Source organism: Nothobranchius furzeri, chromosome 3 (assembly GCF_043380555.1).
Source record: "Nothobranchius furzeri strain GRZ-AD chromosome 3, NfurGRZ-RIMD1, whole genome shotgun sequence".
NCBI lineage: Eukaryota > Metazoa > Chordata > Actinopteri > Cyprinodontiformes > Nothobranchiidae > Nothobranchius > Nothobranchius furzeri.
Window position 1 is genome coordinate 53255742 of NC_091743.1, and position 24373 is coordinate 53280114.

Sequence of the window (24373 nt, forward strand, 5' to 3'; positions counted from 1 at the left end):
AAAGTTATTGATAAAGCTCACCTTTGTGCTGATCAGTATGTGCCGGGTTCCCTGGTCCCAAAGGCACGTCAGGCAACCCTCCTCTGGCAGGAGATGGACTGCTTGCAAGCATAGGTGAGGCTGATCCAGAGTGATATCCTGAGGCATAACCTCGGCTTTCACGGCCTTCGGATGGGGATGACTGATATGAAGAGCAGAGGCAGGAGTTTCGCGGCTGAGGAGGAGAGTGGTATCCACTGCTTGCCCCATCTCTTACATCTATCAGTGATTGAGGGGTGGGGTAGTTCTGATGAGGTGCAATGGCCAATCTAGGTAGCTCTGGGTTTGGATCCTGATCCAGAGTAGAGTGGCAGAGGTGAAATACCGACATAGATGGTTTACACTGCCAGAATTCAGCCTCTCTTTTCACGCCCCATGGTTTTTCAGTTTCCCATATTGGAGGCTCTTCTCTCGTTTGTTGTAGCCCAAAACCTTGGGACCAGTGTGGGTTTCCTGATTGGTCTGGGTGTGGTTGGTGAAATATTCTGAATGAGGCTGATTGTTGCTCCCGCCTGCTGGAGCAGTCCTGACAGGAGCAATAAGAGGATGATGTTGGAGGGCTGAGAAATATTTCTCTGTAAGGACTACTGCGTTTTAGCTGCTGGGAGGGGTTAGACCGTGGTCCATGGCTCGAATAGTGAAGGAGGGGACATTCTTCTCCAGTGCAGTGTCTGTTTGAGGCCGGTAGTGTGTGGCTGTGTCTGACGCTGTGTTCAGGAGTTGGATAGGGATAGTATGGCCTTTGGAGACAGGGCAAGGATGGAGGATTAAGCGGACGTTCCCATGGTAACTCAGGTAAAGGTTGGGTGCTATGGCGGTGGCAGATTTCCATGTGAGCTGAATGATGAGTAGGTGAAAAAGACTTTAATGGCAAAGCTGGCAGTGTTTGACTTTTTGGATGCTTTTTAATACTGTTGCAATGTCCAAGACAGTGACTACTGGGAAGACAGAGCTCTCTGTCCCATTCCCATCCAATATCACTACATTTTGTGGCCACTGGATTGCAACAAGAGTGCTCTCGCCTTAAAACTCCAGGACTTGAAGGGTCTCCATCATCCAAAATAGCTGTTTCTCTATCACTTTCTTTCCCTCTCATCTTTTCCTTTGCTTTGTCTTCAACATCCCCTCTCCTCTGTGGACAGTCATTGTTTTCTCTTTCATGACAGTTTCTGGTTGGAGAGGCTTCCGTCAGATGACCCAAGGGGACTGTAGAATCACTGGACTTGGAGTTGAAGGTAAGAGACCGGGACTTGGAGGCGGACTGAGGTTTCACAGTTGGGCTTGTATTGAGACATCCATTGGGTGAGGCTGGGGAACCTGGTCCACGACGCTTCCTCACTTGTGCATACAAGCTGCCATCGATAGGGCCTCGTGTATGAGCGATATCTGATGGAAAAGTAAAGAAAGTTTGATTGCATATTTGATCTGATTTTTAAGATTTATTTTCTATTATCACCCCACCGCTGATAAATAACAGGTAAGTCACAATGTTTTATCTGCCAGTGTTTATTTGTTAAAGGCCCAGAGTGTGAATAAATTTGACTCTTTAATGCCACCCAGAATAGGCATTGCCTCTTTGGTAGCCTACACAAATCAAAAAGGCAGTTTGTCACTGTGGTGGTTGGGGGCTGCCACAGCACTGACTTTGAGTTCATAAAAAGAAAACACAACAACAACTTTCAACCGTCTGCACATCTTATTAATTATTTCTGCTGTTCTGCTGCTTCCTGCAGTCAGCGTGTCTCTGAGGGAATCGAGCGGCCTAACTGGGCTTTTGTGAAATCTACAAAAAAGTCTGGAAAAGCATCCACAGCTGCAAATAGCAAAGAAAAGGCCATCAGGCGCACAGGCTACCGTCATCCCATACGTGGCAGGAGTCTCAGAGAAACTTAGAAGAATCTTCTCCAAACACAACATCCCAGTAAACTTTAAACCCAACAACACCCTCAGACAGAACCTGGTCCATCCAAAAGATAAAACACCCAACCAGAAGCTTAGTGGCGTCGTTTTTGCAGTCCAATGAGGTGAGGACTGTCCAGATCTTTACATCGGGGAAACTAAACAACAATTACACAAGCGCATGGCACAACACAGGAGAGCCACCTCTTCAGGTCAAGGCTCTGCAGTACACCTGCACCTGAAGGACAAGGGACACACCTTTGAAGATGACAAAGTACACATTCTGGACAGAGAAGATAGATGATTTAAGAGAGGGGTAAAAGAAGCTATGTCAAACGTGAAAACCCCACTTTAAATAGGGGTGGAGGGCTTAGATTTCACCTTTCCAGCACCAATAATGCCGCTTTGAAGCTCATTCCAAAGCAGTTTCAGTCCAGGCCACACCTTCCTGCATCTAATCAACGCAACAACCCCCCGTCAACAGAGGCCAGCGACTCAACAGGGGATGGAGAGGGGGGGTACCCAGAGTAGTTCCTGCTCGTTAAATAACAACAGACAGCTACAGCTTGTAAGCTTGACTCTCCCATATTCCAGTTAGAATTCTCAGAGGAGAAGCAAAATGTCTTCAAAATATCAAATAAGTCCAGTTGCCTTCATTTGAACCCCTTTGATGCTCCATCTAAACTAATCGATCACATAGCATCATTGTTTACAATGTTGCTAATACCTACTGGAGTCAAGTCATCACCTGTTAACAAAAAAGCTCATGAACCAGAACAACATGGCAGTCGATTTTACAGACATCAACTTACATTTCCATGTGATAGTAGCTGAGAGTAATTCACAAATTACACACAAAATCTTTGAGATCAAAATTAGTGCAAATTTGGCAATGTTTTTTGACATTGTGCAGAGCTGCTTTTTAAAGAACTGATAAACCTGTCTGTAACTCCATCAGTTCTTAACGTAAGAGGATCTTAGTTTAAAACATACTTTCCATGCTGTCTTGGTGGTGGAGATTGAAGTTTTCATAGGAATCCCATCGGACCACAGGGTCTGAGGTGTCGTAGTCTACTTTGATGGAAGCGTCATTTTTGCAGAATTCTCGACCTTAAGAAGCATGAAAATGTGATAAATAACAAAATCAGATTCAACGATAAAATACACAAAAGAGTACAGTGACAGACAGATGATGACGCATACCTTTAATTTTCTCTGCTCCGTTCTCAAAGATCAACTCCACTGTGGCATCTGGAGGGAATCTGTCTTCTACAGAGAGACAAGTGTAAAAGCAGGGACTACAATATCCAAAGCACAATCATGCAGAGTGAGACAAACGTCCACTATAAGGTGTAAACTAGAAGAAAAACGTTGTGATTTCCTAAAAGCAAATGGTCCAAATAGAAACAGCTTTAGTAAAACAAAAAGAACATTTCAAATTATTTGAAAGATGCTGTCTTTTGTGATGTTCAGTGCAAGTAAGATTATTTATAAATCATACTGTATGCATACGTCAGCACGCAGCACTTAGAGCAACTGCAGTCAGACTGCTGCCTACTGGGCCATGTGCAAACGTTTCTGTGTCATCTAACCTGACTCTGTCATGTACTATTTGTCTCAAAATACACACTCACACCACAGAGGTCTGAGGAAAAAGTGGGTCTTGATTCATACATACAATGAAGCAACAAAGAGCAGCTTATTTGTTCATTTATTCACATTGTAGTCCATAAAGCATTGAGATATTCTCAGTATACTGGTAAAACTCTTAAACTCCTGATGTAACTTTTGTGTCTATCCTGATGACTGTGTGTTATTCATACCCGTGCAGGCTATGTCCAGCTCTGTCTTGCCAAACCACAGCTGAGCACCATGGACAGTGCAGGTATGGAACTGGGCTCTAAACACCACCTCCCGCTCTGCTGCTCTGCTGCTCCGGTGATAGCACTTCACCTACAAAGAGCATCGGGGTGGATTTCAGTTGGAATGTCACACAATTAACAGTAAAACCTATTTTGCACAGAGATTTGTCTGTCCTTTCACAGATTTTTTCCAAATAATTTTGGTTCAGGTATGTTCTGGCTCTAAGGGTTGCTAGGGTTAGGGTTAGAGTTAGTGGTGTGCATCTCTACCTGCCTCACGATTCGATCCGATTCCGATTATCTGCCTAAAGATTCGATTTGAGTCTGAAATGCATCACAATTCTTCACACAAAAATTTTAATTACCTAATAAAAGCAGTAGAATAGTTTTCAATTTCTTTTTGATTTCAAAATCCCTGAAAAACAGAACATTCATCTATTCACTATAGTGAGCAAAAATGTTCAAAGGGTGCTGCCTATAATTACTTAAATAATATAAGAAATAATGTTTTCGGTATAGCTTTAAGATAGAATATTACTGAACTTAAAAATAGTAAACAAATACTAATAACTAATAACCGAAATTAGCCCAGACATCCGATTTAAATGTAACGGGTACATATTTGATTACTGGTAATGTTGGCCCTGTATCCCTGTCCGCCTTTTCTGTTTTAAGTTGGCGCTAGGGCAACGCAGTGCGCATGTCATTGCAACTCTGCCCCCAGAAGTAATTGGAAAACCTCAAAACTTTATTGTCCTCGCATAGACATAGGGAGAAAATCTCATTATGTCACTTTGCTGCATCGATGCGGAATCACGGCTGAATCGCGATGCATCTTAGAATCGATCATTCTCCCCACCTCTAGTTAGAGTATAAACTAGCTTTAACACTACTACTTCACGCTCAATTGTTATGCCCCAACCTGGGGTGGACTAGCCATCTGGAATACCGGGCATGTCCCGGTGGGCCGTTTACTCAGTGTGGGCCAGTATGGTCTGCTTTAAGTCATAATTTACTTACGTGCATTTAGATGCGTGGGAACAGACTAGATTCAAGTCAAAGTTTTGCACCAGTAACATTAAATGACTGATAATTCATATCTCACCATGATGTCCCCCTTTAACTGCAGAGCCGGCTCCATAGTCACACTCAGCTTTCTTGCCCTGGAGCTCTGAGGATCACTGCATGGAGACAGGAAATAAAGGAAACTGCCTCACTTGCTTCACACATACATTAAACAAGGTGAATCTTGTCTCTTCAGGGTAAACCACTGATAAACAACTTCCACTTTAATGTAAGCACAAAGAAATCTTCACTTAAACTCAGACAGTGGTCTGTTGGGACGACATCTGTCAAAGGGACGAGAGAAGGAAAAGCAGCCACCGCCACAGGAGATGAGCTCAGACCACACACAGATGCACACACAGCCACACACGCTGAAAAGTTAAGAGCTGCTTACTAGATGCCTGAGGTGTAAACCAGTTTTAAAGACTGGTAGATTTTCAAGAAAGGATAAAATCCTGCAAAAGGAACACAAAGAAAAGATGTTTAAAACACATTCTGTTCACTGTTCCACCCTCACCCGTATCATTATACTCACCTCCCCCTGTTTGGAAGTTTGGCAGAGAGGGAATAAGTATCTGATGAAGGAACAGAGGACTGTTGTTCATTTTGATGGAACCGGACAACAAACCGCTGAAGTAGTAGATGTACCTGCGGAGGAGGAAATGACATCAGTGATGTGATGATGAAAAGAAAAATGATAGGAGCAAGAGTGTGTCTGACCTGTTTTGAGATGGCTGGAGAAAAGAAGAGACTTTGTCCTCGCAGAACTTCCTCATGGCCAGTGTGGTGAGAGCCTGGTCTGCTCTGTGGACACAAGCACAAGTTTCATAATACTTTCTACACACGTGCGACGATTTACCAAAAGACAGGAGTGGAAAGTAAGTTAAAGTACAAACAAATACTTTGATAAAATTGTACTCAATTAAAAGTTACTTTTTTGACAGCGTGAGGATGGCCTCCTCTGAGTAGAGCAAAAGCACAACGGGATATGAATCTTAAATCCACACTGTTGCCCCTTCCTGGTGTCACATTCTGTGCGGACATTGTTTTTTTTTTTTTTTGTTAAAGCTCAATATATTTTAATTATTATAGGCCCATAAATGTGTACCATACCAACATGTATACCAACATACCAACATGACTGAAAATGCAGCTACATAAAAAACTTAAAAATTCAATTAGATGCTTTAAATATGACTTAAAAAATATATAAATAAACAAAAATGTTATTTGTCACTTCCCTCCTCAATCAAAAGATAAGCATAAAAGACTGTTGTGAAGTACAGTGAGCAGCATGTTAATACATTATGCAGTAAATTCCTACACACACTGGAATATTTACGACCTTATTTCCATGTAAAGATGCACATTACCCAGATGAGATCTTGCTGTAGTGCATGTACGCTGCCACAATCACCCCCATCTTTCCTTTGTTTCCCTGTCAGGAAAAACATTAAGATTTTATTTTTATTTTTTTACATAAAACCAAGCATGTATATTAATGTTCTACTAACTTTACACTGAAGGACCACAACATTGTTGGGGTCAGAGGTCAGCCAAGTCTCCATGGCTTTACAGATGGCACAGATCCTGTCCAGAGGAGGGGAGTGAAGATCGGGCCAGCAATACTCCTGCACCTGGACCACAGAGGTGGATTCTTAGTCGTGGTTTATTCAGCAGCGTATTGTTTAAAAGTGCCCTGAAAGGTGTCATGTACCTTTGGGTTAAGTCTCTTGATGTCGTGTCTTTTTTCGGATAAATTTAGAAGCTGAAAAAGACGACACACCCATTATGAAAATAAACAGGCCATAAATGAAGAACTACCTAAAATACATATCACCCACTAGCCAGGTGTACTGTTAGAGGTCGGTTTCACAGACTCACCAGAAACTTGTCTTGGTGTTTGGATTTGAGCATGGAGGCCACTTCCTGCAGGTTCCTGCGGTAACATGGCTCCTCCAGCTCTGGCGGGAAGAACACGGAGATGATCCTCTCTGTGATGTAGATTAGGTCAAAGTCGTAGTGGCACTCCATCACTTGCTCCAGACTTTTACTTCTGCACGAAAAAAATCCATTCAGCCAAAATAGTCTATAATACTCAACTCTACACCTGGTTTCACTCTAACTGTACCATATATGTTTATGTAAATATATACACATATACAAATATCTTTCATAAAGTGGCATATGCTTGTTAGAAGATGTTCAGCTCAGGTTTGGTAATACCTTGGCATAGAGCCTCTCTTCTTCGGCAATGTGGATTTGGTGGAACTGTGCTGAGGAACAAACAGAAGACAGCAGCGCAGTGCTGCAGTGACACTTGTGATGTAACACTTCTCAAACAACAAACACACAAACTCACCAGGTCAGGCACCGGGGTGCAGGTGGCAGACACCTGACGAGAAAGAGAAGCATGTGGTTAGATTTCAGCCGCAGCATAAACACTCGGTCCTCTGCACGACTGGGACAGAACCAACTCATGTCTAGTCATGTGCTTGATTTAATGCTCTTAGTCCCACTCCAGCAGATGAAGGAACTGAAGGCTGTGGGAAGAGGAAGAGGAGGAGAAAGCTGATGGAGAGGGCAGTGAAATTCATTCTTCCTCTCCTGTTGTCATCTGCAGCAGCTGCTTTCAAGAAGCACACAGGCAAGGATTTGGCATTTCCACATAAACATATCATGACAAATGACATCAACAAAGATGAATTAGATCACAGAAATCCCCACAAGAGGCAGAATTCTGGAGATAATAGTGCAAACGTGACTTTTATCATTCTGTGTAATCATAGAGAATTGGGCATTATAATCATCCTAATGGTTAAAAAAACAAAGTTACAAGGCTCAGGGTGTGAAGAGTAGAAATAAATAATGATTAATTTGTTAGTTTTGTTCTCTTGAACAGAAGGATAGTATAATTTATTATCCTGCATGTGTTGTGCAGACTTTGTACTCTGCTGATGGTTCAACAGCTACTTGCCAAAGCCCCAAACACATACAGAGCTAAGTCGAGGTCATCCAACAGCCAAAATATAATAAATTCCTCACCACAGCCTCTGTAGATAAGATGGTTTGACAATATAGTTACTTAACTATAAAATTCACATAAAAAAGTATTTGAGAAGATGCATCGAATTATATCAAAGACAACTAGGGAAGAAATATAATTAAAGGTGTGGAAAACTCATTTAATCAATACATTTGCAATGGTCTCTAGTAGGAATGAATGCCTTGTAAGTTGTACTCTGGGGAAAAAAAGCTCTGGTGCACCAGTTTCAGGAACCAGAAAAATACCACATCAGAGGAGAGCTTAAGACGGCAGGATCTGGAGTCATATTTCCTGATATTTGAACATCTCACCTCTGATTGGCGTACAGCAACTCTTTCACCGATTCCATTTTCTTTGCGATGTTTATGTTTTATCTCCGCAGACAACACAAGCCGGGAGGAGTTCTGCTGTGTGGTGCAGTTGCCAATGCTAACATTTAGCTTCTACTAGTCATGGCGTCCTCTGTTGTTTTCTGGACACTAAACCAACAACAGCCTTCCCTGTCACAGGTCAAGATGGGCGAGTCCATGAATGTTAAGTAACAGTGTGGCGTAGATCTGTCAGGATTTTCAAATCCTAGAGTTTCACCATCTATTTTCTATCAGAAGCTAATGCAGGAGATAGGTGTAGGAGACTATTGTCATGATCAGCCTGCATGAAAAACTCAGAGTGGCCGATTATAATCAGAAATAACAATAACAAATATTTTTTTCTGTGTTCCACGTCTTTAACATTACAGAAACTGTCAGCTTTTTACTTTCAGCCATTTGGCAGACTAACCTGGCTGGCTAAACCCCCCCCCCCCCAACCCTGTATGGACAAAGCGGGTTCAGAAAATGGATGGATGGATGTGTTCAGAAATAAAATCATACACGATGAAAACATTTTAGCATCGATTTTAGAATAGATGATGAATGCCAACAATGTTAAATGTTTTCCCGACAAACTCTGAAAATTATTTTCTTTTTGCTTGTTTAATGATAACATCTAGCTCTTGCTATATGGGTACCAAAGAAATGTTGGTTCCTACTGGCAGCAGATGCAGGACTGCTTTAGTCTTTGTCCAGAAGTAGTTTGGATGCTTTAAAACGGGCATGTCCATAGTGATTTTGTGTGGCCATCACTAGAACTCATAAAGGATGAATTTTGTTTCTTCAGTGGGCTGTTAAGGAATATCAATATTTTCCAACATTTTTCAGGACGATTACCCTGATTATAGCCCTTGTCTTAAAAAGTTTGGGAATCCCTGCTTTAGAAGCAAATTGTCTCATAATCTCACAATGTGTTCATTTTTCTTCAAAAGACCATCATGTGAATTAAATGAATTTTTCTTGAATTAAATTTAAGCAGATGCTGTGTCTTTGGCCCTTAAACAGCTGAGGAAGACATGCTCAGTGGTGGAGGACACCGACTTACGCATTGAGAGAAAATGCAAACTCAGCACAGAAAGGCTGCAACTGAGTGTTTAACTTCTTGCTGCAAGGCCGTGGTGCTACCAGCTGCTCCACCATGCAGCAATTTTCAGGCAAGTAACAAAAAAAAATATATCATAGTCTAAAACTTTCTAAAATGTTTAAATAGCTGATGATGTGCAAATCCAGGAGGAACGGTACACACACACACACACACACACACACACACACACACACACACACACACACACACACACACACACACACACACACACAGGTGTGGCTCTGCCAGCCTGAGGGTCTTCTTTAATGCAGGCTTGGGCCACTGGGAAGCAGGCCATCTGGTTCAGTTTGTCTTGTTCATCAGTTAGTATTTACTGAGGTGCCAGTGACATCACTCCATCCCTTCCTGGTGGCTGACGCCTGCATTCTGTGCTTTAGGTCTCTTCCGGCTGGTCGAACACTGTTTTTGACCTCATGAAATCCTGCTCAGATGAGAATATTGTCTTTTTGCTTTTACTTTGCTTGTTATTCTCAGAGACCTGGCTACAGTTGGAAATAGCCAACCTTTTAGGTAAACAAAAGCATTCTTTTTACAATTTTTTTAATTTCTTTGTTAACGTCCCACTAATCCCAAATGGCTGGTTTTATTTTTGCTAAGCTTTTCAAACTGCTTAAATTGTCTGATTTGGGTACATTTTGCCTCTGGTATTTGATGGATAAAGGTAAAGTGATGTCCAGAAGAAGCCAGTTAACTTACAGCAAGCCGAAAACATTAATGAACTCTCCAGGAAACATCTGTATCACAGCAAGATATGTTTACAACTTTGTTTTTCTTCCAAATGGAGCAAACAGAGCTGCTTCCTCTTTGCTTCTAGTCTGTATCTTTAAAGGAGTTCTATGATCCAACTCCAATGGGTCCTGCTCTCATTTCCTACAGAAAATGCTCAACTGTTCCTTTGAGACATTAGCTCTGGAATCTGTGAAAATGTCAACAATACTTTTCAATATTTTCTGACATTTAAAGCCAACCTGATCATTAGAAATAAGTCAGCATTGATCACACTCAAACATTTAACCTGGAGCTGGCGGCTAACCTCCTTTACAACACAGCATGGGTGAACTGCCACGTTTAGATTTATTTTCCAAGAAAACAGAAATCCAGCACACAGATCTGAGTAGTGGAACCAGGAGAGACGTGTGAGCGCTGCAGACATGGTCGGCGGTATCCAGGAGGAGCAGGCTTCATTCTGAGCTGACATCACACTCTGGAGAGGGAGAAGTGAGTAAGACGTCCTCTGTGAAAGTGGAAAACAAGCTAGGCGGCCACAGTTTATCCAAAATTCCACAAGCTTGGAAAAAGCTCAAAAATATATTTTCAGACATTTTATGTTCCATGTGGAAAGCTGAAATAATTATGGGGGGGGGGGGGCTGAAGGCATTTCTAGAAAACAGCATGTCCCCTTTAACCCCCCCCCCCCCCCCCCCCCCCCAACTGCCTACAGAAGCACAAAAACATGTACCTCACCATGAGATCCAAGCATACACCCCCTCCTCCCCCCGAGCAAACACAAGTAAATGGCAGCTAGATAAGCATCGCCACACAAAGCCAGGGGACGTCACCAACTGACCGGCCTCAAGGAGGAGGAAGCAGGAGCTCAAAGCTGAAGCAAATCATCCAGGGAGTAGAACGACAGGAGGAAAAGGACAGGATGACAGGAAGAGGAAAGAGAGAGAGAGACAAACAGAAACAAAACATCGAGGGAGAGTCCTGGCTGGGAGAAAGATGTCAACAGCTGAACATGCCTCCTGACTACTCTCTCAGAGTAGAGAGGTTTAACACAGCTATTTTGATATGGCTCCTTATTTTAGATGAAACAGAAACTCTGTCTGAACACTCAAAGGCTCATTTTATCTATTCCTGTTTCACTCATCTCACAAATCCATTGAAATTACGATGAGTTTTAGGGATCTCCCTGAGGAGTCTGAGCAGTGGATTTGTTGGTTGCATCCAAGCATTCAGTTAGCCTACACAGCACCATTTTTATGTTATATTTACAGGCATTGCAAATAATAAAACAATAAAATACAAAAACAATTCCAGGAATATTAAACCAAGCTTGCTGTGCACCTTTTCCCAGGAAATTAAAAGCATGGAGTCGCGTGTGTGTGTGTGTGTGTGTGTGTGTGTGTGTGTGTGTGTGTGTGTGTGTGTGTGTGTGTGTGTGTGTGCATACATGCATGCCTCCTGTGCCACACTTGAACGTTGCTAAGGTGAAGATAGCAGTAAAATTAAATTAGCCGCGATAATTATCCGTGCTCTGCTCATCATGACCACAGATAGTAATAACAAACGGCCTCTGAAAAGCTGCCGATTCTATTTACAAAGAAATTCATCTAATGAGAATTTATTTTCCGCTCTATGACATCCACTTCAGTCTTGGACTTTCCGCTGATGGCGACAGGTTCTGCTCCCACTAGACAACATGTTTACCTGGTCTCCGGCGGCGACTCACAAAAGGCTGGAAAATGTGTCTCCCTACAACAAGGGCCTTAAAACATACAGAATTGGACCAGAGCTTGTCTAATGACTCACATCTGCTTTAACCAGGCTCTCATGTAGGGAGAATTATTGAGAAACAAATTTATCTTTGCAGGGAATATTTTTTAATCCACACTCAAACTAATAAACACAAAAGCCAACAACGATGCATTGAGTAAGAAGAATATCAATTCACAAATCAACACGAAACATTAGCTGAGCAGCTGTTTCGTGTGAGAGGACAATGCTGCAATCTAACATTAGGATCCATCAGCTGGTGACAGGTGAGCTGCCTGCCTGGATCTCCACCACCTGTCTGTCAGGTGTCCTTTGGTCCAGAGTGACTGTTTATCATCCAACAATGCTGACCACCTCTGAGCTGAAGATGAAGCTACGACAAACAGTCAGTAAAACCAGAAAGTTGTACATTGTTCTATTGTTAATGGGGCATGTGCACAATGATTCAAGCACCCTTATCACTGTTTTGTTTTCAGTCCTGGCATGATTTTTGTTGGCTAATATATGCCACAGCTTAGAAAAATTAGATGCATTGTAATGTAGCATAATGGTTCAAATGGAAATAGTGTGAATTGTGGCTGAAATATGTCGTGTGAAGTTGACAAAAATTAGCAAGACAAACGGGGATAGTTCCCCATAGACAATAGCAGGATTTGGGGCCGCAAGATTAGCAAGCCTGTCCCTCTTTGGGCACTTCAGCTCATATAAACTACACAGTTAGAAGGTAATATTGAGTTTAAACCATCAAGTGAAAGTTAGATTTTCCCTGACTACACTAGCATTTTGATACTTTTATAGGCTTTTACACAACCTCAACTGACAGTATGGAAATTTTTCAAATTAATTTTCAACAAAATAATTTCATTTCCTTTCAATCCTAATTTGAAAGGGACATTGCTGTCCAGCAAGATGTAACTGATGTGACGCATTCAGAGTTTATAGCTAGCGCTAATTTACAACTCCTGTCCCTGGTTGGAAAACTGAATTAATAATAAAAATGGTCTTATGCAGTACTGAAACTATATTAAGACAACACAATAACAGAGATGTCCTATACTAAGCTTAAACCATCAAATTAATGCATCAGTGATGAAATGCATTCTTTTCATGCTCTAAAAGATTCAAATATTGTGTAAAACCCCTGTTCAAACTCCCTCAGCTTTATTGGTACATATGTAAACTATACATCAAAAAGTAAACATTTTTGTCTTCTTTCATCTGCTGTAATTCCCATGGACATGGGAATTGTAGTTTTCTTTGAAATCTCCTCAGAGTTCAGAAAGTATGCACTCAGACAACATAGCTTCAGTTATGTTGTAGCATAATTATTCTCCTCAAATGTATATCCTACTAAAGTGGGCCAACCAGTACCTCATGGTGGTCAGAATTAAATATTTTGTCAATCCAGTTTCTAGTTTTCACACAGCAGCTGTTACCATGGTGATTTGAGTGAGCTACTGGCAGAAGCTTTAACATTTCTGTAGATCTTGGTTCTCTCTTACAATCTGATCAGATGTTTACAAAGCTGATGATGGAATTTCAGACAGTAGCTGCAGTGGCATTGCTCAACACATTCCAGTTAGTAAATGAAAGTTATGTAATTAAAATCTTACTGGCACTCGCAGATATTCAAAACACAAGCAAAGAAATATGTGCAGAAAATTCTATTATTACCACACGTCCTTTGCTTTTTTAGTTTGGAAAAGCATTTATAGTAAAAAGACATGATGGAGTGAAAACACATTGTCCATAATCTGCTACCATTCACTTCACAACTACCTCATAAAAAATAAATGTCATGAATTTGTTCTTGAGAATAAATAATTAAAATCTGTGTACTATTATAGGTCACAGCAGAAATATCTGCTTCAATTCCTGTGCAAAATCCATTCTCTGCCTTGAGCAAAACCCAGGTTCCATCTAAACCAGAGCAATGTTTATGTATGATCTAAGAGCAACCATGGAAACTCTTTGAAGAAGGCAGATTGTTACTTGATGAATGATCAAAAACCATAAAGAAAAGTTAAAAATGATGACATCAGCATGAAAAACAACACAGTGCGGAGTGTTTTTACCTTTTGTTAAGGAGCTTCAGTCTTTCCCTCTGCCTCCAAGCAGTCCTGTGTGTGAAGTACGGTGATGCACTACGTCCCCCTCCCTCGTCCCTCTGTCACACACTCACACACTTAAACTCTGCACACTCTAACCAACTCACTTTTCTTTCTCCGTTACAATAATACACACACACTCAGAGTGTGTCAGCAGCACATACACTGTAACATTAACCCTTCTAAATTCGTCTGTGTAAACCTTTTTGCCTCCCTTTCAGTACGCCCCCTGCAGACTGTGTGCATCCCTGCACCGTGAACTGATGTGAAACAGAGACAAGGAGATGCAGGAGGGATGAAACAGATGAAACTGAGTTGAACATGTGCAAAGGTGACTAAAATAACCCAGAAGTGCTTCAACAGCGACATCAACGCTCCTACAAAGATAAAACAGAAGGTGACAAGCAGACATCCGTCTGCAGCCTTGACCCAATGTTCCCCTTTATGCAGGAATAACATCCCAAATGGGAGCTATTACACATGCACACAGCTGCCTGACACTTATTTGTGTACCCCGTGATCACTTGCTGACAAGCATCTACGGCACTCTTGTTATTTTCTATATTTACCCACCTTAACATTTCCCGTCCAGACTGATCACCAACGTCCTCTCTCATCTGTGGTGCCTGCTCTGTTGCAGCCTCAGAAAAACGTTTTTAGCTATCGCCGTAATGATCAAACGGCTGACTATGATAAAAACAACATTCTTTTTCAATGTGTGCTGCTTAGGCACAACAGCTGGCAGTGCTCAGTGGTGCGCTATCACAGTGTGTGAGATGACGGTTTGTGTCTTTCCATGTTGTGGTAACTTGCAGCAGATCTGCCGCTTTACCGAGAAAGCATTTTCATAATATGAATTATTAAAATAATGTTAAATTTTATAATTTCTCTTGAAGTCTTACCAAACGTGATTGTGTGTGTGTGTGTGAGTGTGTGTGTGTGTGTGTGTGTGTGTGTGTGTGTGTGTGTGTGTGTGTGTGTGTGTGTGTGTGTGTGTGTGTGTGTGTGTGTGTGTGTGTGTGTGCGTGTGCATGTGCATGTGTGCGTGCGTGTGTGTGTGTGCACATTCATTACATCCACTGTGAGGACACATTTTTGACTTTTCACCTTTAACATGGGGACATTTTGAAATTGAGAGGACATTTGTCAGGTCCTCACAATGGAACATCCCTAACAGTTAGTTTTAATGGTATGGTGTGAATAACTTTTAGTTGAGGTCAGAGTTAGGAATACAGCAACGTTGGTTATGGTTAGGGTATGGGTTAGGCATAGTAAAGTCACAAAAATGAACAGAAGTCAATGTAGGGCCCTCACAAGTATAAATATACCAAAATGTGTGTGTGTGTGTGTGTGTGTGTGTGTGTGTGTGTGTGTGTGTGTGTGTGTGTGTGTGTGTGTGTGTGTGTGTGTGTATTCTCACTTTTGTGATCTTTTGGGACTCTCTTGTTTAGACATTCCAACCTTTTTAGGACAACAGTGTTTATGGGGACTAAATCGTGGTCTGAACCAGGCAAACCACTTCTGGGTTCCAGACGTGGTTTAAGCATAACCTTGTTGTGTTTTGAATTACACAGTGAGTAAAACCACCTTAAAGACTGCAAAATCACAGAAATAAATCCGTTTGGTTTCTGTGTGTCAGAGAACAGGTGTGGCCATTCTTTTTTGGAGTATTTATGATTTGTGCACATAAACAGCAAGGTTTGACAGCTCCGGTATGGCAGGGTCGGGAACTCTGGTGAGTGTGATACTGAGCTGATGTTACATAAGGGCAGAGGACATGGACAGAGAGACTGCCTGTCTCACATAGTGGAAACATCACATCTTTAAATGAAACAGTCTCTTCTTTGCCCGTTAACCAGGTTTCCTGCACAGTTTCCACACTGAGACGTCTAGCGTGCTCTGTGGATTTTTTTCCACATTGTTTATTTAAGGTAAAAACAGCTGGGTGCTTCAGAAATTAGCGTCAAATCTGACAACTCACTACTGTATCATATTAAGGCTGTAAGTACATGCCCAACCATTGCAGCTTTTGGTAATGAAGCTCATATAAAGCCATAATAATTAGATTTAACGCCAGACAAAGATAAATGCATTTCAGGTACTCTGATAAAATTGCAATCAAGATTAAAACTATATCCTAAAAATATGCCCCATTTTGTTTAAACTCAGAAAATATGTTAGAGAACTAGACATACATCAGGCAAGAAGGCATGCCTGACTCACCTTGGCTTCACACATCTTGTGAACTGCAGACTTGCACGCTGAAAACAACAGAGTCAAACATGTTTAACTCTGGGATTTAGCTTTAGGACACAGAGAAGAAGACAGACTGGGTGAGCTTGTCTGGGACAGGCTTGACCGCGATCCATCACACCTGACCCGACTGAGACATGGTCTCACCTTTGCAGAAAACTCCAGGGTTGTTGATGTTCTGCTCACACACATCACACACACGACTTTTGTTAAAACTCTTCACTGTGAAGGTGTGACTCCCTGCTTTGGATATCTGCAGAGACACACAGAGCAGTCAATGCATGTATGTGCAACACTCGAAGAAGAAAAAATAACAATAAATTTAGCAGATTGGTGCTTGTGAAAAGAGCATGAACACTCTCTTGACATGCACTGTGAGTGTGCATGGTTGGCACGTGCTAAGGTTCAGCAGTTTTCTTGTTTCCTCAGGCATTTGGGTTCTCGCTGTCCCACACGTTGCTGCTGTCAGTACAGATGTGCGCTGGTTTGGTGACACACCAGCATGAGCACACTGCAAACCCCATCCTCTACAAACACATTCCTGTCATATCTCATTGTCTTTTAAATAGTTTTTCCTCGGACTGCGGGAGCATCTGAGGATGGAATTAAGGAGCTTTTTGTGATGCTGGTTCCAGTTTGATTTTTTTTTCAAGGTATAACAGAGCAGATAGGAATATATTATAGTCACATGTGTTTATTGTTTCTGCTCATGTTTTTTTCTGATGCAGTTGGTTTTATTCTTATGTGGTTTCTTCTTTCATCACTGTGAGGTGGTAAAACACCAGGCAGACATGGCAGCTGTGTAAATATCAGACTTCTGTGGGCACAAACGGAAATGTACAGTCACTGAAAATACAGCATTTTAATATTCTTGCAACAAACTGACGTAACTGGTTGAATATTGGAGCAAATTTAAAGTAAATTAACTAAAGGAAATGAAAGCAAACGAAAAATGTTCTCATTTTTGGAAATCGTCCACTCTTGTTAAAAGTGTGAATTCTAAAGGCAAATAATTGCTCCACCCTGAGTCTGTGGATTATTTTTTTTATTCATAAACCAAATACTCAACCGTCCCAGAGACAAGAGCAGCGTTTGTATAAAGTTCTGCTGATGTCCTCCCAAAGCAAAGCCATTTGACAGCAAGTGAAGCACATGAAACCGTGGCATTTTATTTTCCCTGAGCAGCGACAGAGAAGGGACCTGAAAACATTAGAAGGGAGGAGGTGTCTGCAGAGAGATGAATGTGTGGTTTGTATGATGGAGTGAAGCGTTGTACAGTATCCACCCACCACTAACACAAACACAGAGACGTAACTTTTCTGGACCAGTACAGATTCATGCATGTGCTTGGGCTTGGTACAAACTCTCAGTAGAGGTGTTTTAACTCTAAATGATATTTGGGTTTTCCAAATAACAACCGAATTTGGTATGTATAATAAATCAGATGGGTTTCTTATGTGCAGATTTTCTTTTGTGTAATTAATAACTAATGTGCCCCTACCTTGAGCCTTGCAGGATTACATAATTTAACCACATTCATCAATCTTTATAAATACTGCTGCACCAAAACTGAAAGTGACTCCATTAAAATAAAATGTTTTGATAAAATCCACCAAATTAAATAGAAACTGAAGATTTGGATATAGCCTGGAAGTTTAAGATACAACTGAACACCCCCTGGCTGGTTTCAGAATAAAATGTAAGCCCTGCCCCCTCCATCTAAACAAATAGGAGAATTTCATAGTTAAAAAAATACACCTCAGCTAAATTGTCCCAGTGTTTGCATAAAGCAGGATCTGTAAAAAGGACATTATTGCTTCATTTTTCAACAGCAGAAGATGGTGATGTTTTGTTGCTGTTTTGTATGATTTAAAATGTATTTAGACTGATTGCTGTTGTTTATTAAGTAGCAACATTCAAATAGCTGATTAAAAAAATAAAAATTTTGCTCAAAAAACAAAATGACAGTTTGCAGTTTTATTTTTGATGATAAGGATTTTAAATTTGAACATTTATACTTATTAATTACAGAAATAATAAACTTTATTTTAAAATGCATGCAATATTTGGTTAAAATGTCCCTAAATCTATTTAAATTCAAAGGGTAAGAAAGGAAAAGTTCACTGAAAACCAATAAATCACTATTTATCTAAACATCTTGCTTTTTCACATTATGTGTTCATGATACAAATTATTAGATGCTTACTGCAGTTAATGTAAATTATCAATTGTCAATTTTGACTGTGACATTTCTGTTTCTGTATATAGTCAACCAGAAAGTATTCACAGCACTTTCCTTTTTTCACACTTTGTTATGTTACAGCCTTGTTCCAAAATGGATTACATGATTTTTTTATCGTCAAAGTTTTAGACAATGACAGAGGTGAAGCTGCACTAGATAAAAGTGTGATTTTTCAAGAAACTTCAGATCTAACAGCTTTAATAGAGATTAATAGAGATTATTCGCGCAATCATTATTTGAAATAATTTCAGGAGTCCATCAATCTCACTTCATCAGGTGGACCTGATCACACATTTGAATAAGTGAATCAACACTGTCACCTAGTGGAAAAGGGTTGACTTGTACTTTAAAACAAAAATCCACATAAGAACCAGCCAAAGGCTTACATGTGTAACAGCTGGCTGGTGGATTCAAAATTCTCTGAAGCTTTAGATTTTATTAAAACACTAATCATATTAAACAAGTTTAATAAAGATTGCATTTGACGATTTCTGTACCTAAAAACAATCAAAAACAAGCTACCTCACAATTAGATCCTTATGTGAGAAGCAGATTTGACCATAATAAAATGAGCATGGGGGAAAAGCAGGCAATTACAGATCAGGTGTATTTTTGTTATTTGTTCCAGTGACCTGTTGTTTGAATGCTGTAAAGTAATCAAACTATAGTGATCCTGTTTCTCTTTATAGTCGGTTTATTATTCTGCTTCCGTACATTTTTTGGCATTTAACTACTTCCACAATTCTTCAACTATTTACACAATTTTGGTATAAAAACATTCAGCTTGTTCAGCTTATGCCGGCAATGACTTTTGGTATTAAAATATTTTATACTTTTTCAGATATTGAGCTTTTTCTGTGATTTTTGGTCCCATTGAAATGAATGGGATTGCTCAATTTTCAGCTAAATCCTATCACTTTTTTGAACTCTTACTCTTTTGGTTTAACTTTAACCTAGGGACTTCATTCAAGTATCAACAAACTCACAGGTTTTTCAGCTATTACTGGATAAAAAATCATTTTGATATCTATTACAGTTTTTCTAAAATCACAGGTAGAAGCTGAGTTACGGCTTGAGATTTTCAGAAAAAATCACAAAAATTATAATGGGGAAAGATAGGAGCAGTGACCCTCCCTTGCTCCATTTCTGCCATTGTCCCGAGAGAACCGTAGGTCTGATTGAAATGAGATGCATGCTGGCTTACAGCTTATGAATATACTTTTGTTTTGAGCTGTAATTCATGAACATACTCCAAACATTGTGGTCGTACAGTTCATTTCTTTGAGAATATTTAAATTTAAAAAATTCTTTCAACCACTCTAAAATGAAAATTCTGCACTCTAACTTTTGACCTTCACATTTTCTGGAAAGAACTCTTTCCAACACCCAGACCGTTTGGAGTACCGAAATAAATTATATCTCAAAAAGTAGGAATTTTTGTCAACTTTTCAGAATGGGTTTCATTTTGTCCTTAAGTGTTACATTTCTTTCTCTACAAGCCTCAGAAGGAGGAGAGACCCTGATTCTGTCTCATTGAAACCCATGTTAAAGGAACAGAGATTTTCTCCTCCGATCGGCTTCAGACAGCTAACATGTTCTCGTCATAGCTTCTAGACAATTCATGGTAGGCACATAAAACTCACACAGATGACCATCAAAGCCTTCTGCCGCTCACGCATTTTGAATTTTTCCAATAGGTGCAGTGGTTTTTGAATGGCGATGAGACGTGTCAGAGGTCTGAAATGACATCTGAGCAGCTGAGCTCTGTTAAATGCATGATTTATGAAATCTTGAAACAAAAATTTCCACCGACCACATCTTTTATAGTACACTAATGATTTTCTCAAATTTAGTAGGCTTTTTTGTCAGCTTCAAAGTGATGTCTTCAGTTTTACTGTTGGCTTTACATTTTTTGTGCTATAAGCCCCAGAAGGAGAACTGTGCCAGCTTTCCTACATTTAAATCCCTTTAAAAAAGGCACCTGTGGCCGACAGCAGAAATTTTCTCCTCATATCTTCTAGAACATTTGTGGTAGGCACACAATACTTCACACACGACCACCAAAGCCTTCTGCCGCCCACGCTTTTTGAAATTTTCAAATCGGTGCAGTACTTTTCGAATGGTAATGAGAAGTTTGACACGTCCAATTCCACTTCTGAAGGACAGATTTAAAGGCTTCTCTCATTAACAGGAGTACAGCGCCCCCAACAGCCGGGGGAAATTTTTTTTTACCTATTAATTTACCTAAAAATCTACCTATTAAACTATTCTCATTCAAATGCCAGCTGTTTAAACATTTCAACTTTTGAGTTTTTAATCAGTGTTCAAGGATTTGCTGTTTTCTGCAGTTTAGAATTTTTTGTCCATTCTCCACCTATATTCTGAGCTTTATTACACTTGTTGGTGATTTTTGCTTCTAAATCTTTATATGTTCAGCTCGTTTTGACAGTTTAGCTTAGTTTCAGCTTCACTTAAGCTATTCAGCAGCTTCAGCAATCAGTTTCCAAATTTAGCATATGCTGCTAATTTCACAGTTCAGCTAAATATAAATATTAAACTGTTAAACGTGTCCTGCTGAAATAACAGGTGTTTAGACATTTTAGCTGTCCAGATTTTTATACAATGTTCACAGATTTCACTTTTCTGCTGTTTAGGATTATTTTTCTCTATTATTCACTTACTTTTTGTGCTTTACTTGGTTGGTGCTTTTCGCTTCTACATCTTTCAATACATTTGGCTCATTTTGACAGTTTTGCTTTGTTTCAGCTTCAGTCCAGCTATTAAGCTGATTCAGCTAACAGTTTAAGCTATCCAGCATTCAAACAGCATTTCTGCAAGAAATGCAATTTATCTAGTTAATGCTACATTTGAGTATAGAGAACGTAAACAGCAGACGCATTCTTAGTTAATTTCCGCTCTGTGAAAAACTTTTTTGTTACCAATAAAAAGGATCTCTCGTTGAGTGGACATTCAGTCTCCAGCACAGTTGTGGTATTGCATTGCAGAATAATAGAGCCCCACCCCACTAGTTTTTTTGTTTTTTTGCAGCCAAAAGCCTATGTCATTCTCCAAACATCTCTGACCACTAATACGAGCATGAAGCCCTTCCACATCTAGGGCGGAGAGAAAGAAACAGGGACTGGCTGCAAAAATAGGAAAAAGACAGTTTCTTTAGCTGAAATATCTTTTACATTTCAGCCTTCTGATTCATCTATACTGAAACTGATCAAGCTGATCCAGCTGTGCATGTCAGTAAATTATAATGTATGTACAAACACCAACAGAAATGTACTCAGCATGTCCTTGAATTGAAACACGAACATATCGAAGAGCACTGTACAGTAGTGTACACACACACACACACACACACACACACACACACACACACACACGCAAGCATGCATGCATGCGTGCACACACACATACACACCTTTGGCAATAAATGCCTCATTGCTCTTTTTCAGTGGCACCTCACCTCACAAGTGATGACATGCAGGAGCCTGAGAGTCACAGCCTCAAGAACACACACACACACACACACACACACACACACACACACACACACACACACACACACACACATGTGCACACACACACACACACACGCACACACACACACACACACACACACACACACACACACACACACACACACACACACACACACGTGCACGCGCGCACACACACACACACACACACACACGCGCACACACACACACACACACAATCATCCCAGGAAGAGACAGGAGCAGGTGGTGAGCCAGTGGGTACGCTCTGGTTCTGCCTGGGTATTTATAACTTGTGTAAGTCGAGGTCGTCACCCTGAACAGCCATGAAAATGCTGAAAATAGGTGTAAGCATGAGAATGTAGATACGTGTGTGTGTGTGTGTGTGTGTGTGTGTGTGTGTGTGTGTGTGTGTGTGTGTGTGTGTGTGTGTGTGTGTGTGTGTGTGTGTGTGTGAGCAAGGGAAAGAAAACACTGGAAATGAAAACCTCCTTGCATGAAAGACCAATTTCATTACTCTCCACTGTTTCACGTCCACCCATTCAGAGGGGACCATGCTATCATACTCTGGCATTGTCATACAATCACACACACACTCACACACACACACACACACACACACACACACACACACACACACACACCACACACACACACACACACACACACACACACACACACACACACACACACACACACACACACACACACACTCAGGGCTGTTGCGAGACTTGAATCCACATGTGAGGGATTAAATTGGAAAAAAAAAAGATTTGATGCAACCCACTGGTGTTCATCCATCTTTTTAATCTGAATTTTAATCTTTAATAACACATAATCTGACTTTACAGAAGTGAAATGTGTTAACTATCATACATATATTTAATATTTTTATAATTTATTATATGAAAATTTGTTTAGGAATTACCTAAAAACCTCCAAAAAGTAAAACTTCACACACACAACCACACATTTACCTGTTTTACAAATAGTTTTCTGCACAAAAACAGTTTTTTCTTTTCAAAACACAAACTAAGTAAACTCCCCCTCCTCCTCTTTGCTGTGTGACACTGACCAGCAGCAACATGCCACAGTGTGATTTACTCCGACATGTGAGAACACAAATACTGGTGTGAGCAGCCTCGGCGTTAAATCAACATCTTATTGCTTTTCTATAAAAGTCCTTTAGAGGCTTTTATTTGCGTAGGAGTGTGGCTGGCTCCTAAATCCATACACACACTTCTAAATAGAACCAGGAGACAAGAGGGCTGTGGGTCAGAACCAGACAGTAACATACACCACTTCCTCTTGATCCTCGACGCCTGAGGGACATCACTAACAGTTGATGAAGTGAATCAGCTGTTGTGTGTACATTTTTCCCCTCCTGTAAATCATTTGTGCAAGAGGAAAAAATAGCTTTGCTCCTCTAATTGTGCTGAATTAAAGACAAGTTGATGAAATGTTTCCTACAAGAGGGCTAACCTGCTTTGAAGTAATCTATTCTGGAGGCATAGTGATGATTCCTAGGATTTCTTTGGTGGTTGTTTATGACTGGTGTGTGTGTGTGTGTGTGTGTGTGTGTGTGTGTGTGTGTGTGGCTGACTCCCACCAAGGCACATCAAGCATGGTTCAAAAAAGAGCTGTTACTCATTTTAATGCACAGTTCAGTTGAAGTAAAGAAGCAGCTTTTACTTACCTCAGAAAGCTGAAGGATCTCAGGATGTTCCTGAGGTCCTGCCTCCACGGGGATTCCTCCTGGCTCTGTACCCAGTCCCTGCTCCTTCATCCTCCCACTGCTGTAGATGCAACCCATTCTTCCTACTCTTTCACCTTTTAACGTCTTCAGTCCTTCATCCGTCGTGTCCGGTCCAAGGCTTCACACTGAGAGGTCCCACTTCTCATGTCACGTCATGTTTTGAGTCCTGTTAGGTTTCCGTCCACTCCTAACATCTCTCTTCTCCCCCTCACAGTGACTCCTCACACCTCTGCCCTTTACTTTGGCCACCCTTTCCGTCTTGAAACCAACCCCAGATGACTTGCAGCCCTCTGGACTCTCCTCTTACAACTCTGCTTTCTCACCCTCAATAAGTGTCACTGAGACACGACCCTCCACCCACCCTCCTCCTCCTTCTTCACACTTGCCAGTACCTCCCTTCTCTTCCCCTCCAAACCTCATAACAACCTCCCTCTCTCTGAGAGACCCTCTGGTCTTCCCCTACCTGTCTCACTCCATCAGGCTCCTCTTGCTGTCTCTCTTCCGAGGAGAAGGGGCAGCTGTTTTGGCTTGCTGATGTCAGGCCCTTCCCCTTTCCTTTGGCCTCATGCCAGGGCCTCTCGTGCTCATCTTCCTCACAGAGACGCGATTAGATAGAACTCCTTTC

The 24373-nt window shown here is 40.9% G+C and overlaps 1 protein-coding gene across 1 annotated transcript in view; it reads right to left on the reverse strand.

Moving 5' to 3' along the window:
* The window catches only part of LOC107385535 (tensin-2), a 30232-nt gene extending 6206 nt beyond the window's left edge, over positions 1 to 24026 (reverse strand). Inside the window, exons 1-17 of the mRNA XM_015959476.3 lie at positions 23689 to 24026; positions 16392 to 16497; positions 16215 to 16252; positions 7228 to 7260; positions 7092 to 7141; positions 6750 to 6921; positions 6583 to 6633; positions 6380 to 6502; positions 6239 to 6303; positions 5586 to 5669; positions 5401 to 5513; positions 5260 to 5320; positions 4906 to 4981; positions 3762 to 3891; positions 3142 to 3207; positions 2932 to 3048; positions 22 to 1425 (exon numbers count right to left, since the gene is read on the reverse strand). Of these exons, the coding sequence (XP_015814962.3) occupies positions 22 to 1425; positions 2932 to 3048; positions 3142 to 3207; positions 3762 to 3891; positions 4906 to 4981; positions 5260 to 5320; positions 5401 to 5513; positions 5586 to 5669; positions 6239 to 6303; positions 6380 to 6502; positions 6583 to 6633; positions 6750 to 6921; positions 7092 to 7141; positions 7228 to 7260; positions 16215 to 16252; positions 16392 to 16497; positions 23689 to 23805 (2806 nt within the window). The 5' untranslated portion in view covers positions 23806 to 24026. The remainder of the gene's footprint in view (positions 1 to 21; positions 1426 to 2931; positions 3049 to 3141; positions 3208 to 3761; positions 3892 to 4905; positions 4982 to 5259; positions 5321 to 5400; positions 5514 to 5585; positions 5670 to 6238; positions 6304 to 6379; positions 6503 to 6582; positions 6634 to 6749; positions 6922 to 7091; positions 7142 to 7227; positions 7261 to 16214; positions 16253 to 16391; positions 16498 to 23688) is intronic.
* Between the last annotated feature and the right edge of the window lie 347 nt (positions 24027 to 24373).